Raw genomic sequence first — 15,435 nt, 5'->3', positions numbered from 1 at the left:
CGGGTTGAGGGTGGGGCCGGCCTGGGCAAGGGGCCTGGGGTGGTTTGTAGGCCAGCCACGCCCCCGATCGGGGTGGGGGTCCCTGCTGGGGGTGGGGCCGGCCTGGGCGAGGGGCCTCCGGCTGTTTGCAGGTCGGCCACGCCCCTGGCTTTGTCAGGAAGGATGTTTGGAAGACATCCAGACTAATTAGCATATTACCCTTTTATTAGTATAGATGTGTAATTGATTTATATATTAATATTTCATTTGTTTGCGGGAAACTGATTTTATTAATTCATTAATATTTGGAAAATCCAAATGTTTACTTTTCTGAAACTGTTGACATTTATTAAATCTTTACACGCAGCATTCTATTTTTCATGTTGACTCATTTCAGAAGGGCCTGTTTGAATTAATTTTCAAGTGGGGACTTGTTTCTAAATTCTAGAAGTAGAGTTTAAGTCACTTTGTATTTATTACTCATAATCTAAATTGTGAGGAATTTAAATTGTGGATTTTTCTAAGACAAGTATCTTACCAGTATTTCAAACTTTGCTCATTATTTCAGTTAATATTATCTTATAAAGTAGTGTATTATTAAATTAAATTTAAATATGACTTCAGGTATTTGGTTTTAAAGCAAACTCCATTTTGAAATTCAGAATTTAAAGACAATTGATGAGTGATAAGTACAGGTTGTGGCAAAAGTAGGTTTACAGTTGTGAGTACACGAAACACAGAGTTCATTCTTGTACTGTTATTTATTAATTATTGTATTATTTTCCATAAGAACAACTGTAAACTTTGCCTCACTCTGTATATATGTGACTTTTCTTGAAAAGGCATTATTATAACAAACAATTTATAGAGGAAAATTTACTGTAGTTCAAAGAACTCTCATATTCACAACACCCTAGAACAATAATTTTCATTTTTTTATCTTCTAAATATATACATGAAGTACTTATTTATCATGATTAATAATTATATGCAATTCATGTGTTAAGCATTAAATAGGCCATCTTTAAATATAGCAGGAAACTTCTTGAGAGTGTCTGAAAATATGCAAATATTGGCACTTACATTTTCATGAAGTGAGGTTGTAGCACAAATTCAAGCCTTTAAAATTATTGGGTTACTCTAACTTTTTATCTGTTTCTTTTTTATTTTCAGCACATAAATGCACATCATGCCTATGAATCTCAGATCTCATCAATGACAAAAGCCATATCTAGATTAGAAGAAGAGCTGAGACATCAAGAAGATGAGAAAGCAACAGTATTCAATGATTTGTCATCTCTTAGAGAACTCTGTATTAAGCTTGACTCAGGCAAAGATATTATGACCCAACAATTGAATGCTAAAAACCTTGAATATGAGAGGGTAAGAACTTATAAGATATTGTTGTAATACATTGTTTTACTGAGCCCTACTCTAGTTGTTTTAATTTATCATTCACTACCTAATATATTTGTTCCCCTTTGGAGTAGTTACTTTTGACTGCAGGATTTTGAGAACTAACTTTGACTACTAGATTCTCTGCCAGGATTTCTCTGGCAAATGTGGTGATGAAATTAGGAGCTGTCTGTTTTAGAGTAGATGGGTGTTTAGGAGATATTAGTCTTCTCATTATAGAATAGAAGCATATCCCAATACATTCTTTATTTGTTTAAAGATAAGACTTAAATGGAGTGGTGAGCACTTCACTGCTTCCTAAGTAGAATATTTTTCCTGATAAAAATCTCAATGCAGCCCGGCCAACTTGGCTCAGTGGTTGAGTGTTGACCTATGAATCAGGAGGTCAGGGTTCAATTCCCCGTCAGGGCACATGCCCGGGTTGCAGGCTTGGTCCCCAGTAGGGGATGTGCAGGAGGCAGCTGATCCATGATTCTCTCATCATTGATATTTCTATTTCTCCCTCTCTGAAATCTATTTTTTAAAAATCTCAAGGCATTTAAATCTTTAAAAGTCTAGTTAGCTGGAACTTCCCATTCCCAAACTGAAGCATTACTTTAAATGTGTGTTTTCAAACATTGGTGTTTTCAATTTTCACTCATTTAGTATCTTTGTTTACTGGTACTGAGAAGCTCAAATACTGGCTTAATCATGTAGTCAGAGGACACAGATTTAATAGATCAGAAGAGCCTCCTTGCTGATAGGGTGGCCATATTTTAAGAGTTTATGATAATGACCCTCTCCTGATAAGGTAGTACTAGAAAACTATTTGAAGGTTGGAGTAGATCTCATAGCCAAATAAACCCTTACTGAAAATAGCAAAGATTGTTTTGAAAATAAGATTTTTTTATACTTAAAAGAGTGGTTCAGGTTTTTTAACTGGTACCCAAAATGAAGGAACTGATGTGTTTGGATATACTAGTAGCTCTGCGGATAATTTTTCTGAATAAGTCTAAAATGTGCCAAGAAGTCATGTAACATATTTAAGATTGTTTTTCTTGAAATGTTAAAAAAAAAAAGTGCCGAAGTAATCTTCCTTTGTTTTTCCTGTAGGTTGTGATGGAATTAGAAAATGTAAAATCAGAATCAGACCTGTTAAAAACACAACTGTCAAGTGAGAGACACACGATTAAAAATCTTGAATCATTGTTGGCTACAAATAGAGATAAAGAATTTCATTCTCATTTAACTTCCCAAGAGAAGGATACAGAAATTCAGTTACTTAAAGAGAAGTTAACCCTTTCAGAAAGCAAATTGTAAGTGTCTTAAATCAATCTATGTAAGGAAAATAGCTTATTAAAAATAATTTTAATATGAGTAAATTGTAGATTTGTAGCATAAAACAAATGATTAAAAACATTGGAGGAACAAAAAAAAATGTTTTAAACTTGCAATGGGAGATTGGGGAAGGGAGTGTGAAGGGCAGTTTAACCCCTTCCCCGGCAGAAACGTGTATACTCGTTTTCACAAAATGTTCTTTTTCAGTCGTCGACGAGTATACTAAGAAAATATGGTAAAAAAATATGGTTTATAGGAAGACGAGTTACAAACTGTTTTCATAACCAGCATCAAAAATACTATATAGAACCAAAATAAAAAAATTAGTCTGAAAAAGAAACGTTTTTAACAAAAAAATTGTTGGGGAAGGGGTTAAAAACCAAAATACTTTATTTATGTGGCTGCTGCTTTTGGAAGTTTAGGGACTTAGTTCAGAAGAGATACCATGTTTGGAGATGTAGATTTGTGTATCTTCACCAGAGATGGTTCCCATGAAAGTGAATGAGGGAACTTTGTAAAAATTACTAAATTTGAACAAGGAAGAGAGGAGTCAGCAAAGGAGAGAGCATTTCAGGATGGGAGTGTCAGCAGCTTTTCACACTGTGGATTAGGAGAAGTACTTCAAGAAACCTGGGCAGTTTAACCCTCGTGTATTGATTACCTTTGAGGACGTTGATGATGGTGTCTTTTTAGCCTGGAGAGGGCTAGGTATATTTGTGGGAAGAAGAGCGGAAACCCAGAGTAGATGGTACATACAAGTGGGATAAGTAACTTTTAAAAAGAATTAGAAACATTTCTCTTTCTGAGGCAAGAAAGAGTCAAGGAAGTCAGTGAAGATACTTTACAACTAGACATTACAATCCTGTCATTACTCAAATTTGTATCTGCAGTCCTGCTGCAGTGACTTGCACATGCTAAGTGTTTATTAAATAAGATGCATGAAAAAGGAAACTTTGTGATAGAAGCTCCAGAAGTTTTAAGAATTATTGTTGAAAGTCTTAATCTTCCCTTTTTTTTCATTCTTAAGTATCATCTCCTTTGTATTTATTAATCACAAAAAAAATCTATGACACTACACTCTACAAAACAGAACATTTGTTATTTATTTCTTTGAATTTTAAAATTTGTTTTTAAGAACTAGTCAAAGCCGGGAGAACACCATGCTTCGGGCTAAAGTGGCACAATTACAAACAGATCATGATGCCATGAAAAGGCAGATATCAACTGAAAGATATGAACGGTAAGAAAAACTTTCAGCATTAGATAGTGTTTTTATTTATGTCCTGTCCTATTTCAAAAAGTATTTAATGTAGCTTACAAGTAGCAAACTGTTTTTTAGCATTAATGCTCAAAATAAATTTCTTCAGTAATTCTTCCTGAAAAGGCAACAAGCGTTGTAAAAGATAATATCACTACAGTAAATAAAGTAGCAGATACTGTGTGAATGTTTTTCATAGCAAAATTAGGTCATTATTTCAGAGGATATAGCTAGGGAATAAACAAGCTAGTAAGGATTCCACAAGAGTCCAAAACAATATGATCCAATTGAAAACTAAATACAAGTCATTAAATAAGTGATGATGCTGATTATAAGGACTTTAACAAATATGTACCAGATACTATGTATATATTTGATAATCCTAACAACCTATTATTATGCCTATATTTTAGGAAACGGGGGTCATACAGGAGTAAATAGCAGAGTCAGTAATGAAATTCAGGCAAGTCTGGTCTAATTTTAAAGCCTGTGCTCCCCAACCTCTATAATGTACTCTCTATGGCTTAGTAATTTTCATATTCACTTGTATTTCAGTTCATTTGCTTCAGTATGTTAAAAATTTTAATCCCTAAGTGTTACACACAGGAATAAGACCTGCTTTAAAGTTAAAATCAGTATCTGATTTTTAAATCAGTTATCAAGTGTCTTCAATTAGTCTTTCCTACTATATTAATATCATAGATAACAACATTTCTGAGATCATATTCTCAAACAGTGGAAAAATTGCTTATTAAGTCAGTTTTTTAGTTCTCTTATTCTTACCCATTGACATTAAAATGTTTATTGATGTGCTGTTTAACATATAGACAGAATTTGCTAGGAATTCAATATTTATTATCTTAGTAAGATATGAAGCCTGAGATTGTGTCAGTGTTGTGAAAGCTATTTTTAATCTCGTAATTTAGAAGACCTAGTATCTTAATATGCTGAACTATATTTCTTAATGATAACTTAAATTCTTTCAATTCACAGGTCCTAAGTCAAACTCTCGATTGCGTAAGGTTATAGACCCCCTTAATTTCTCTCCTTTTTCCCTACCCCAGTTTCCAAAGAAACCTTGACCCACATGACCATGTCTTTCCTTCTTAACATCCAACTAGATTATGCATTCTTAAAGGGGCAATACTGCCTACTATGGGACAAAATTGGTTCTTGGGGGAAGAAGGAGTGGCAAAACCCCCTAGGTATTACCATAATTTATGGCCCTCTAAAGGGCTACAGTATGTAAACAATGTACCTGTATATTAAAATTTCATGGAGTGTGGAGAAAACATCTAAAAAAGTTTCTTTAGGGGAATAATAGTGAAAAAGCATTTGTGAAACACCCAAGTATGTAGAAATCCTGGATACTGAAGAACTCAAGGCATAAAAAGTCTAGGCCAGAGCCTGGATTGCTCACAAGGAGATGGTAGTGCAGTCCCCATGCTTTGTGGGGCAGACAGACACAGGGAAGGAAAGCATAATAGAGAATGGATTACTTTACTCTATGACATTTGGGAGTTTTGAGGCAGGAAGAGGCAGAGGGCTAGATTTATGTGCAAGAAGAGGTGGGAAGGGAAGGAGCAAAGGGAAGAATCATCCAACTTTGGAAATCTGTGCTCAGAGGGCCTTTGAACAATCTCTTATAATACAATTCCTTTAATTGAAATCTTTTATCTACTATTTAAAAATCATATAAGGACATGGGATTTAAATTTAGTAAATAGAAATTAATTGAGTAGTAATTATTTCATTAACAACAATAGCAGCACCTTATATTTGTATAGCCCTTTTTGATATTATCTCTTATTTGATCTTACTTGACAGAGAACGAGCAATCCAGGAGATGCGTCGGCATGGTCTTCCCGCACCACCCCTTAGTTCTACTCTGAAATCTCCTTTACATTCTCCTGAACATATAAACTGATAATTTTTAGAAAGGTACGTATGTAACACCATGGACAAGCAAAACTAATCTATGATTATGAAAATTCAGGAAGTAGTTTTCTGGGGAGGCAAGGAGATTGCCTGCAAAAGTGATCAGGGGAACTTTCTGACCACCTTCGGTGGGAATAATGGAATGTTCTATTTGGTGGTGGTGGTGGTGATGAGAGTATATCCTATCTAAAAAAAGAGCATTATGCAAATTGACCATCATGCCAACACACAAGATGGCCGCCCCCATGTGGACACAGGATGGCCAGCCTGGGGAGGGCACTTGGGGGTGACCAGGACTACAAGTGGAGGGCAGTTGGGGCTACCAGGCCTATAGGGGAGGGCAGTTGGGGGGGTTCAGTCTAATTTATTTATATTTTCTGTGCCTTTTATGTCTTTCATACCTGATAAACTATTGCTTAATCCAAGGGCACAAAGATTTACATCTGTCTTTTTTCCCAACAGTTTTATAGTTTTAACTCTTCTATTTAGAACGTCAATCGATTTTGAGTTAATTTTTATATATGGTATAAGATAGTGATTGAGTATAATTCTTTTGCATGGGGCTTCCCAGTTTTCTCAACAGCATTTGTTGAAGAGGCTAGCCTTTCCCCAATGTATTTTCTTGGCTCCATGTGGTCAAAGATGGCTGCCCCCATATGGCCACAAGATGGCCAGCAGGGGACGGCAGTTGGGGGTGAACAGGCCTGCAAGGGAGGGCCATTGAGGGGGGAGACCAGGCCTGCAGGGGAGGGCAGCTAGGGCTGACCAGGCCAGCAGGGGAGGGCAATTGGGGGGGACTGGGCCAGTAGGGGAGGGCAGTAGGGGGGGTACCAGACCAGCAGGGGAAGGCAGTTGGGGGTGACCAGGCTGGCAGGGGAGGGCAATTGGGGGCAGTCGCACCGGCAAGGGAGCAGTTAGGTGTCAATCAGGCTGGCAGGGGAGTGGTTAGGGGGTGATCAGGCTTGCAGGCAGAAGCAGTTAGGGGCAATCAGGCAGGCAGGCAGGCGAGTAGTTGGGAACCAGCAGTCCTGGATTGTGTTGTGAGAGGGATCCCAGATTGGAGAGGGTGCAGGCTGGGCTGAGGGACATACCCCGTCTGCCCCCCCTGTGCATGAATTTCGTGCACCGGGCCTCTAGTATAATTATAAAAACTCATCGAACATTTCTGGTCCATGACGATATGAGACATCACAGAGAAATATTAGCACTTTATGAAGTGCTAAATTCAAGGTACAAGTACTGGATGATACAAGTGTGGACAAAGACAGACAGGAATGCATGTGGCACAATAGACTGAATCTGGTTGGAATTACAGGCTGTTGAGGAATAATGAAGGAGAAAGGCGTGGAGAGTAAGATACATAGAATTATTTAATGTGAGACTAAATGAGAGATTTTTTCTGTAAGTCAAGGGGAGCCATTAAAGGTCTTCCTGTGTATATCATGCATACAAGGGAAGAGTTAAGATGAAAGAACAGTTCCTAGCCCAACTGGTGTGGCTCAGTGGTTGAGCATTGACCTATGAACTAGGAGGTCACAGTCTGAAATCAATAAAAATATATTAAAAAGAAAAAGAAAAAACTGTTCCTGGCAGATTAACTCAAAATTGTATTTGGGCTTTATTGGGCAGGGTAGAAACCAGAGGCAGGGAGACCAGAAAGAGCTATGAACGAAACAGTATAATCAGTTCAGGATCAGTATAATATTATTGAAAGCAAAGATGATCAATTTAAAAAAATAAATTATATGTACAGAAAAGTGTCATGTTTATAGTGTGCAGCCTAGTGAATTTTCAGAAACTGAGTACACACAACTATGCAGCCTGCACTCAGATCAAGAAATAAAGCATTACCTCACTTGAGCTCCCTTTTGGTCATAAGCCCTGCTCTAAAAGTAACCGTTTTGACTATTAAAAGCATAGTGGTTTTTTTGCCGCTTTTGGACATTTTAAAAATGATACACATTTCTGGCCTCTTTTCCTCAACAGACCAGTATGGATTCATCCATACTATTGTGTGTCCTTGTAGAATGCTCATTCTTGTTGCTGTGTAGTATTCTATTATGTGAACTTACCACAGTCCATTTACTCATTCTATTGTTGACAGGCACTGGTAATTTCCAGTTCAGGCTATTACAGAGAGTTAAGAACATGCTTGTACCGTATGTTGGTGAACAGATGTGTGCATTTCTTTGGGTGTATACTTAATAGTGAAATTGTCAGGTCACAGAACATGCAGATGTTTGAGCTTGAGTAGATAAGGCAAAGCAATTTTCCAGAGCACTAGGACTGAGGAAGTGTCAATGACTTTGCTGACTCACTGGAAATGGGAATGAATGGGAAAGAAGCATGTCAGACCCAGGGTTTGAGAGGTAGGTGACTGTGAAAAATGCAGGCTCATTGACAGAAATAGTAGTCAGTTCTTTTAAAAAATTATGCATTTCTTTGCCTCTTTTAATAGAAGTACATAGGAGATAAGTAAGCATTTCCTCAATGACTCAGAATGTATGTGCTATGCTTTAACATACAGAAGCTTCCAGGGTTACTGATATTTGAAGGGCCTAGGTTTTGTTAAATTACGCTTTATTGGAGCATAGCCACACCCATATTTTTACATATTGTGTAAGACTGCTTTTCTACAGTGGCAGAATTAAGTAGTGTGACAGAGACCCTTTGCCCACAAATCTAAAATATATACTACCTGGTCTTTCACATCATGTAGCCTATGGGAAACTCATCAGTACACCTGTGGGATAAAGATGTGATAAATTAGAAAACATTTTTTTAATTGTGATAAAATATATATGGCATGAACTTTGCCATCTTAACTATTTTTAAGTGAAAACCCAGTGCATTAAATTCTCAGCATTAGGCTCTCTCCTTAGTGTTGTGCAACGATCACTACTATTTCCACCCTAAATAGAAAGTCTGTATCCTTTAAACAATAATTCTTCAGTCTTCTATGAATTTGCCTACTTACATTTTCATCTAAGTGAAATCATATAGTATTTGTCCTTTTGTCCTTTTGTGTCTGTCTTATTTCACTTCAGATAACGCTGTCATCGAATATCTATCAAATATCGAATACATATCATCGAATATCTCAGAACTTCCTTCCTTTTTATGCCTGGATAATATTCGTTTGTATGTTCATACCACATTTTGTTTATCCATTCATCAGTTTATGGACACCTGGGTTGTTTTCATCTCTTAGCTATGGTGAATAACACTGCTAAGAACATTGGTGTACAAGGATCTGTTTTAGTCCCTGTTTTCAAATCTCTTGGGAGTACCTAGTAATAGAGTTGCTAAGTCATATGGAAAATCTTTGTTAACTTCTTGAGTACTTGCCCGACTTTTTCTACACAGCTGTACCATTTTACATTTCCACCATCAATGTGAGGGTTCTAATTTTTCAAGTCCTTTTCAGTGCTTGTTGTTTTCCATGTTTTTATGATAGCCATAATAGTAGATATAGATTAGAAACTTCAACCATTAGCAAAGTCCCAATAAACTAATGATGATGTTCATTGGTAACCCATTTCCACCCATATTTTCTAAATATTATCACCAAAATTAATATTAAGGGCTTTGTCCATAAGCACTCAAAAATAAGTAAGATATGGTCATATCAACCCATATTTTACAGTGCCTCTAATAGTTAAACTATATACCCAATTTATTTTTACTTTTTTTTATTGTATGTAATACATGCTCACTGGAAAAGACATAAAATACAAAAATATACAGAAAATAAAAATCATTTAAAAAATGTTTATGGAAAATATAACATTAAATTTATCATTTTAACCATTTTGGGGTATACATTTCTCTAATAGTTAGTACATTCACATTGTTGTGAACAAATTTGTTCCACCATCCAACTTCAGAACTTTTTTATCTTCTTCAACTGAAACTTTGTGCCCATTAAATACTTACTCCTCATTCTCTTAGTCCCCCACCCCCCTGAGAATCACCATTATAGTCTGTCTCTATGAATTTGACTATTCTATGTACCGCAAGATAAATGGAATCATACAGTGTTTGTCCTTTTTGTGAATGGCTTATTTCACTTAGCATAATGTTTTCAGGGTTCATCCATGTTGGAGTTTGTCTCAGAACTTTCTTGCTTTTTAAGGCTAAATAATATGCCATTGTATGTATATACCACATTTTTTTATCCATTCATGAGTTGGTGAACACTTGGGTTGCTATTATGAAAGCGCTGCTACTAACATGGATGTAAAATTAAAATCACTTTTAATCCTACAATCCAGAGAAAATAGCAATTAGCATTTTGGTATACTTCCATCTTGTATTTAATTTGTAATTAACATACACATGCATAGACATACATGTAATTCTAATAGAGATCATATTCAACGTAGTTTTTATCCTGTTTTTGTTTTGTTTTATTGTTTGTGGTTCCCCCCCCCCCTAATATTGTTATGAGGATTTATTGTTATCATTAAAAATATTTTCAGCCCTGACCGGTTTGACTCAGTGGATAGAGCGTCGGCCTGGGGACTGAAGGGCCCCAGGTTCGATTCCAGTCAAGGGCATGTACCTTGGTTGTGGGCACATCCCCAGTAGTGGGTATGCAGGAGGCAGCTGACCGATGTTTCTCTCTCATAGATGTTTCTAACTCTCTATACCTCTCCCTTCCTCTCTGTAAAAAAATCAATAAAAATATTTTTTAAAAAATAAAAATATTTTCAAAAATACCATTTTAAAATAGTGATCTAATGGTTTATCACATGGATATCCTGGGATTTATTTATCATTCTTTTCTTATGGGACATAGAGCTTGTTTCCAATTTTTTTCTCATCAAAAATGTTATTTTACATCAAATTAGAAAGCATGTCTGATAATATCTTCTTAAGTATGTCTTCCTAAGTATAGAACAATGTAATTACTTTCTCAGTGTTTCCATTATGGGATTTTTCATATTTTAATGTGTGTGTTTTAATTGGGAGGATGATTAGATAACATATAACATGAACATATTTTGAAAAATATTTGACTCTCCATAACATTTTAAAACTCAGACAACATAATTTTCAGTATTTGTATACACTTGTATTTTATTAAACCTAGACATATCTTATGTTTTGAGTGATTTTTCTCAGTTAACATGCTATATTATTCCAGTCTTTTCACTATGTGTCATTCTTTTAGTCTTCACGTATTTTGCTGTATTTTGGTAATTTGAAGGGAATCTTTTTGAAGTAGAAAACAGTACAACTTAACCACTAAATAGGCAAGGGTTGTATTAGAGAATATAATTTCAATTAAAACATTACTGAATCTAAGTTTTTCATGATGTTTTGAGCTTGATTTAACATTTTTATTTTAACCCACCTTTCCCTTCCCCTCTTTTTCAGAATGTTGACTTTCAATGAGTTGGCTGTATGGACTTGTTACAGACAGAACAGTAATAATATATTTGAAGTACTTGTTCCTGAAATCATGAAAATTGACACAAATTCTACCTCTTTCAACTTTTATTTAAATCAGTGAATATTTATGTAAAAAATAGTTTAAAAGAGCTATATATCTATGTGTATATTTTCATGCATATGACAGAAAAAAATATGTATTGATAGTGCTAACTGATGTATCTGTATTTTTATTCCTGACTTAAATTACTCCTCAATGTGTGTTTATACTGTGAATTAATATAATGTATTAATCACATTATGTTTTAATCTTTTTCTTAATGAGCCATATTTGTATATAAATACTCTTACAGTACTTATTTTTAAAGTGTTTTTAGTTTTCATACCTGTGCTGATAACCTGTATCTTTAACACATTCACAAAGGATTATCAACTCAGATGTTACACTTAACTTTTTTCTTCTAAATATAAAACTAATTATCAATTTGCTGTCTATCATTGAGGTAAATATATTCAGGTCTATTCTTATAATAGCAGAGTCTTGGTAAAATAATGATTACCATTTATAATTTATTGTCAATTAGAACAACTGTGATGGGAAAGATACACTTATATACTTTATTTTCGCTATCAATGGTCTCTTCACATGATACAAATTTATCAAAATCAAACTAAAAGTGGTATTTCAAATTTTTGTCAAACCACAGAACAGAAATTTGGGACTCTTTTCCAGTAAATAAAATTCCTCACTATATCAGTATAAAAGTTCAGAATATAATAAAATAGTATATGGGGTAAATATAGTAAAACATTTTGCTAAAATTCCAGTATACATACATTCGATAATATCAGATTTTGTTTCTCAATCTGTATGTTGTCATTTAGTCAGTCTTCCAGAATAGTATATAAACACTGAACTATGGCATTATAAGTAGAAAACAGCGTTTTACAATTTTCAAAATTTTAATTTTAAAGAATATAAACATATGCACATATTAATAAAAGAACAGTAGCACAAAATAGAGTATTGAATACAAAAACTAATCGTGTTTGAACCATACACATTTGAAGAAAATCCTGTTCTCTAGTAGATTTTCATTATGACTGAAAAAGAGCTTAAAAACTAACATAGGAAAGTGAAAGGCTAATTACTATGATCCTTTTTGTTTTCTCCTTTAATAACGTGGAGTTTGTGTGTGTGCATTTGTGTGTACCTGGAGGTGGGCATTGCTCTTTTTCTAAAACTAATATCCCTTATATGTGTGAGATGCCCTTTGCAATAATTCAGTGTGTAATTTGGGTGTGATGTGCCTTACTTTACCATTATCTTTGTAATTTTATGTATTCCATCTCCTTTATGTGAGTTCAGGTATTACATTAAAAGACAAGAGAAATGGGATTATTTGCAATGTCAAATGGAAAACCCTTAAATAAATAAATGTAAATAAAATAAAAATATTTGTTCCCACCTTTCCCCCCAAGCAACTGCAAGATATATTTTGTTAGATTTATTATATTTTTACTGTTTTCTGTAATTAAAAATGTGTAGCTTGCTATTATTGTTTTTATAACCATGATACAATTTTCTAAAGTTAGTTTTAGCTTAAAATACTGAATGTTCTGACCTTTTATAGATGTTTTTAATTTGTTTTAAATAATTTTAAATTATGGAGCTTGACATAGATTTTCCAATAAATATTTCAGTCTATTTTCTCTTTCTTACAAATAGTTTTTTCAAGAATTTTAGCAGTATTCGTTATTCTAAAATTAAGAAAAGTTTATTCAAACCAAACTTTATCCTGGTGAGATATAGGGAATCCCCTGAATTTAGGTGCCAGACGCTTTTTTTTTTTTAACTCCCTTTTATTTTCAACTAGTTCAAAATGTAAGAAGTGAAGTTACAGTTTTTGTTTGAAATTCATCTATAAAATGTTTAAACAGGCTGTTGTGTTTGTGTACACATTTTTCTCTCTTGCAAATTTCTAATGTGTAGCAAGGATTTAAAATACTAATTGAGAAACTGACCCACCAAATTGATTTCATGACCCAGCAAAGGGACTCAGCCTATAGTTGAAAACATTATAACATGAACCATCTCTACCTTTCCCACTATTACATTTATCCTCATGAGTCAATTTTGCTCCTTTGGCTTGTTCCCACTTGCATACACACTTCTCATTTTTCCACCTGCATACACACTTCTCATTTTTAATCTCACATTTAAAACCCTCCCAGACCCCTACCATTTTATTTTTGCTCCCTTTTATGACAAAAATTTCTTGAAAACAGTTATCTACACTCATTTCGTCCCCCTCCCTGTACACCCACTATTCCTTCTTGCACTACTCCAGTCTTGCTTTATTCCTATTACTCAAACCATTCTTGTCAAGGCACCAACAACCCCATCATGTGTACTTTCTTTCCAATATTACCTTTTTCACAGTATTTCTTTCCACTTAGTGTCCTTGTAATAGGCCTTGCAGAAAGCTCTCTTGCCCTCTCTGCCCTGTGAGGATACAATGAGAAGTCAGTCTGCAACCCCCAGAGGGCTCTCACTTGAACCTAACCATGCTGGCACCATCATCTCAGACTTCCAGCCTCCAGAACTGTGAGAAATTTATTATTTATAAGCTACCCAATCTGTGGTCAATTGTTACAGCAGTGCTGTGCAATGTTTAGCAGTATCTCTGGCCTTTACCCACTAGATGCCAGTAGTAGCACCTGCCAACCAATTGTAACAACCAAAAAATGTCTCCACACTGCCAAACATCTTTTAGAGGACAAAATTACCCATAATTGAGAATGACTGGTTTAACTATATAATTTCCCACTTTCTGTAAACCTTCAAAACAAATGGTTAAATACATATTTTAAAAATATTTTTGTTGATTTTTAAAGAGATGAGGGAAGAGAGAGAGAAATACCCATGTGAGAGCAGAACATCAATCGTCTGCCTCCTGCATGGAGCTCCCTATGGGGAAATGAACTGCCAGCCTTTCAGTGCACAGGATGACACCCAACCAGAGCACCGAGCCACACCAGCTGGGGCAATGGATACATATTTTTAAAATCCCTAATGTTCTGCATTTTTCTTTGGTATACGATACGGCCTCTGGAAATCTGTCTTAACTGAAAGGCAGTTATTTCACAAGTGGAAATGTAGATTGAGACCTGGTTTGATGTGCCACATTTATTATAGCCCCACGTGTAGTAAAAATGAACCGATGTGTTTGAAAAGTGAGGGGGAACAGTACCTGTCTAAAGTGGTGCTCTGATTTCTGAGGCCCATGAGACACAAAGATTAGCTAGAAAGCTCTAGTATGAACATAAGTTCTCTAGAACTCTCAATATTTTAAGGTGTCATTTGGGAAGATACCTTGCCCTGCAAAATTAAAGGAGAGGAGATCCACACTTGATTTATGTACATTTGAAAATTTAAACTTTTTATATTTATTATTTTGAGACAAAGTGAGAGAGGAAGTGGGCGGTGAGGGTGTGTGTGTTTGTTGTTCCACTTATTTATGCATTCATAGGTTGCTTCTTGTATGTGCCCTGAATAAGATCAAACCTACAATCTTGGTGTATTGGGACAATGCTCTAACCAACTGAGCTACCTGGCCAGGGCCAAAATTTAAATTTTTATAGAGTATATTTTCATGCAGTTGGCAAGACTGTAATATATCAAGAAAAAGACTCCGGTGATATGTTCTACGGGGATTTGATTTTTGGCTCTGGGGAACTTCTAGTGTATTAACTCAAAAGAGACTTGCTCAACTCTATACAATTCGTCATTATTCTTATTGGGAATAAAGCAGTCATATTTTAGGATATGTAAGCACTGAATAACTGACTGATATTTATAGTCACAAAATACACAACCATATTTTATGCTGGTATTTAAATGTTTATCTAGAACAGTGGTTCTCAACTTTCCTAATGCCATGACCCTTTAATACAGTTCCTCATGTGGTGACCCCCAACAATAAAATTAATTTCGTTGCTACTTCATAACTGATTTTGCTACTGTTATGAATCGTTATGTAAATATCTGATTTGCAGGATGTATTTTCATTGTTACAAATGGAACATAAAGCATAGTGATTAATCACAAAAAGAATATGTAATTATAT

General features: G+C 35.1%; 1 protein-coding gene across 4 annotated transcripts in view; it reads left to right on the top strand.

Annotated features, from left to right (window-relative positions):
- The window catches only part of CEP135 (centrosomal protein 135kDa), a 70,029-nt gene extending 58,563 nt beyond the window's left edge, over window positions 1-11,466 (top strand). For 2 of the 4 annotated variants that reach the window (XM_015560089.1, XM_006757795.2), the window contains 5 exons: window positions 1,153-1,362; window positions 2,488-2,690; window positions 3,848-3,952; window positions 5,798-5,911; window positions 11,291-11,466. In XM_015560089.1, coding sequence (XP_015415575.1) covers window positions 1,153-1,362; window positions 2,488-2,690; window positions 3,848-3,952; window positions 5,798-5,897 — 618 coding nt within the window. In that variant the 3' untranslated portion in view covers window positions 5,898-5,911; window positions 11,291-11,466. Of the gene's footprint in view, window positions 1-1,152; window positions 1,363-2,487; window positions 2,691-3,847; window positions 3,953-4,383; window positions 4,591-5,797; window positions 5,912-11,290 lie in introns of those variants that run through there. The other 2 variants (XM_015560090.1, XM_015560088.1) reach the window with 2 other exon arrangements.
- The last annotated feature ends 3,969 nt before the right edge of the window (window positions 11,467-15,435 follow it).

This window comes from Myotis davidii, unplaced genomic scaffold (assembly GCF_000327345.1).
Source record: "Myotis davidii unplaced genomic scaffold, ASM32734v1 scaffold173, whole genome shotgun sequence".
Lineage (NCBI taxonomy): Eukaryota > Metazoa > Chordata > Mammalia > Chiroptera > Vespertilionidae > Myotis > Myotis davidii.
The sequence above is the reverse complement of the archived record's forward strand: the minus strand, read 5'-3'. Positions and strand labels throughout refer to the sequence as shown.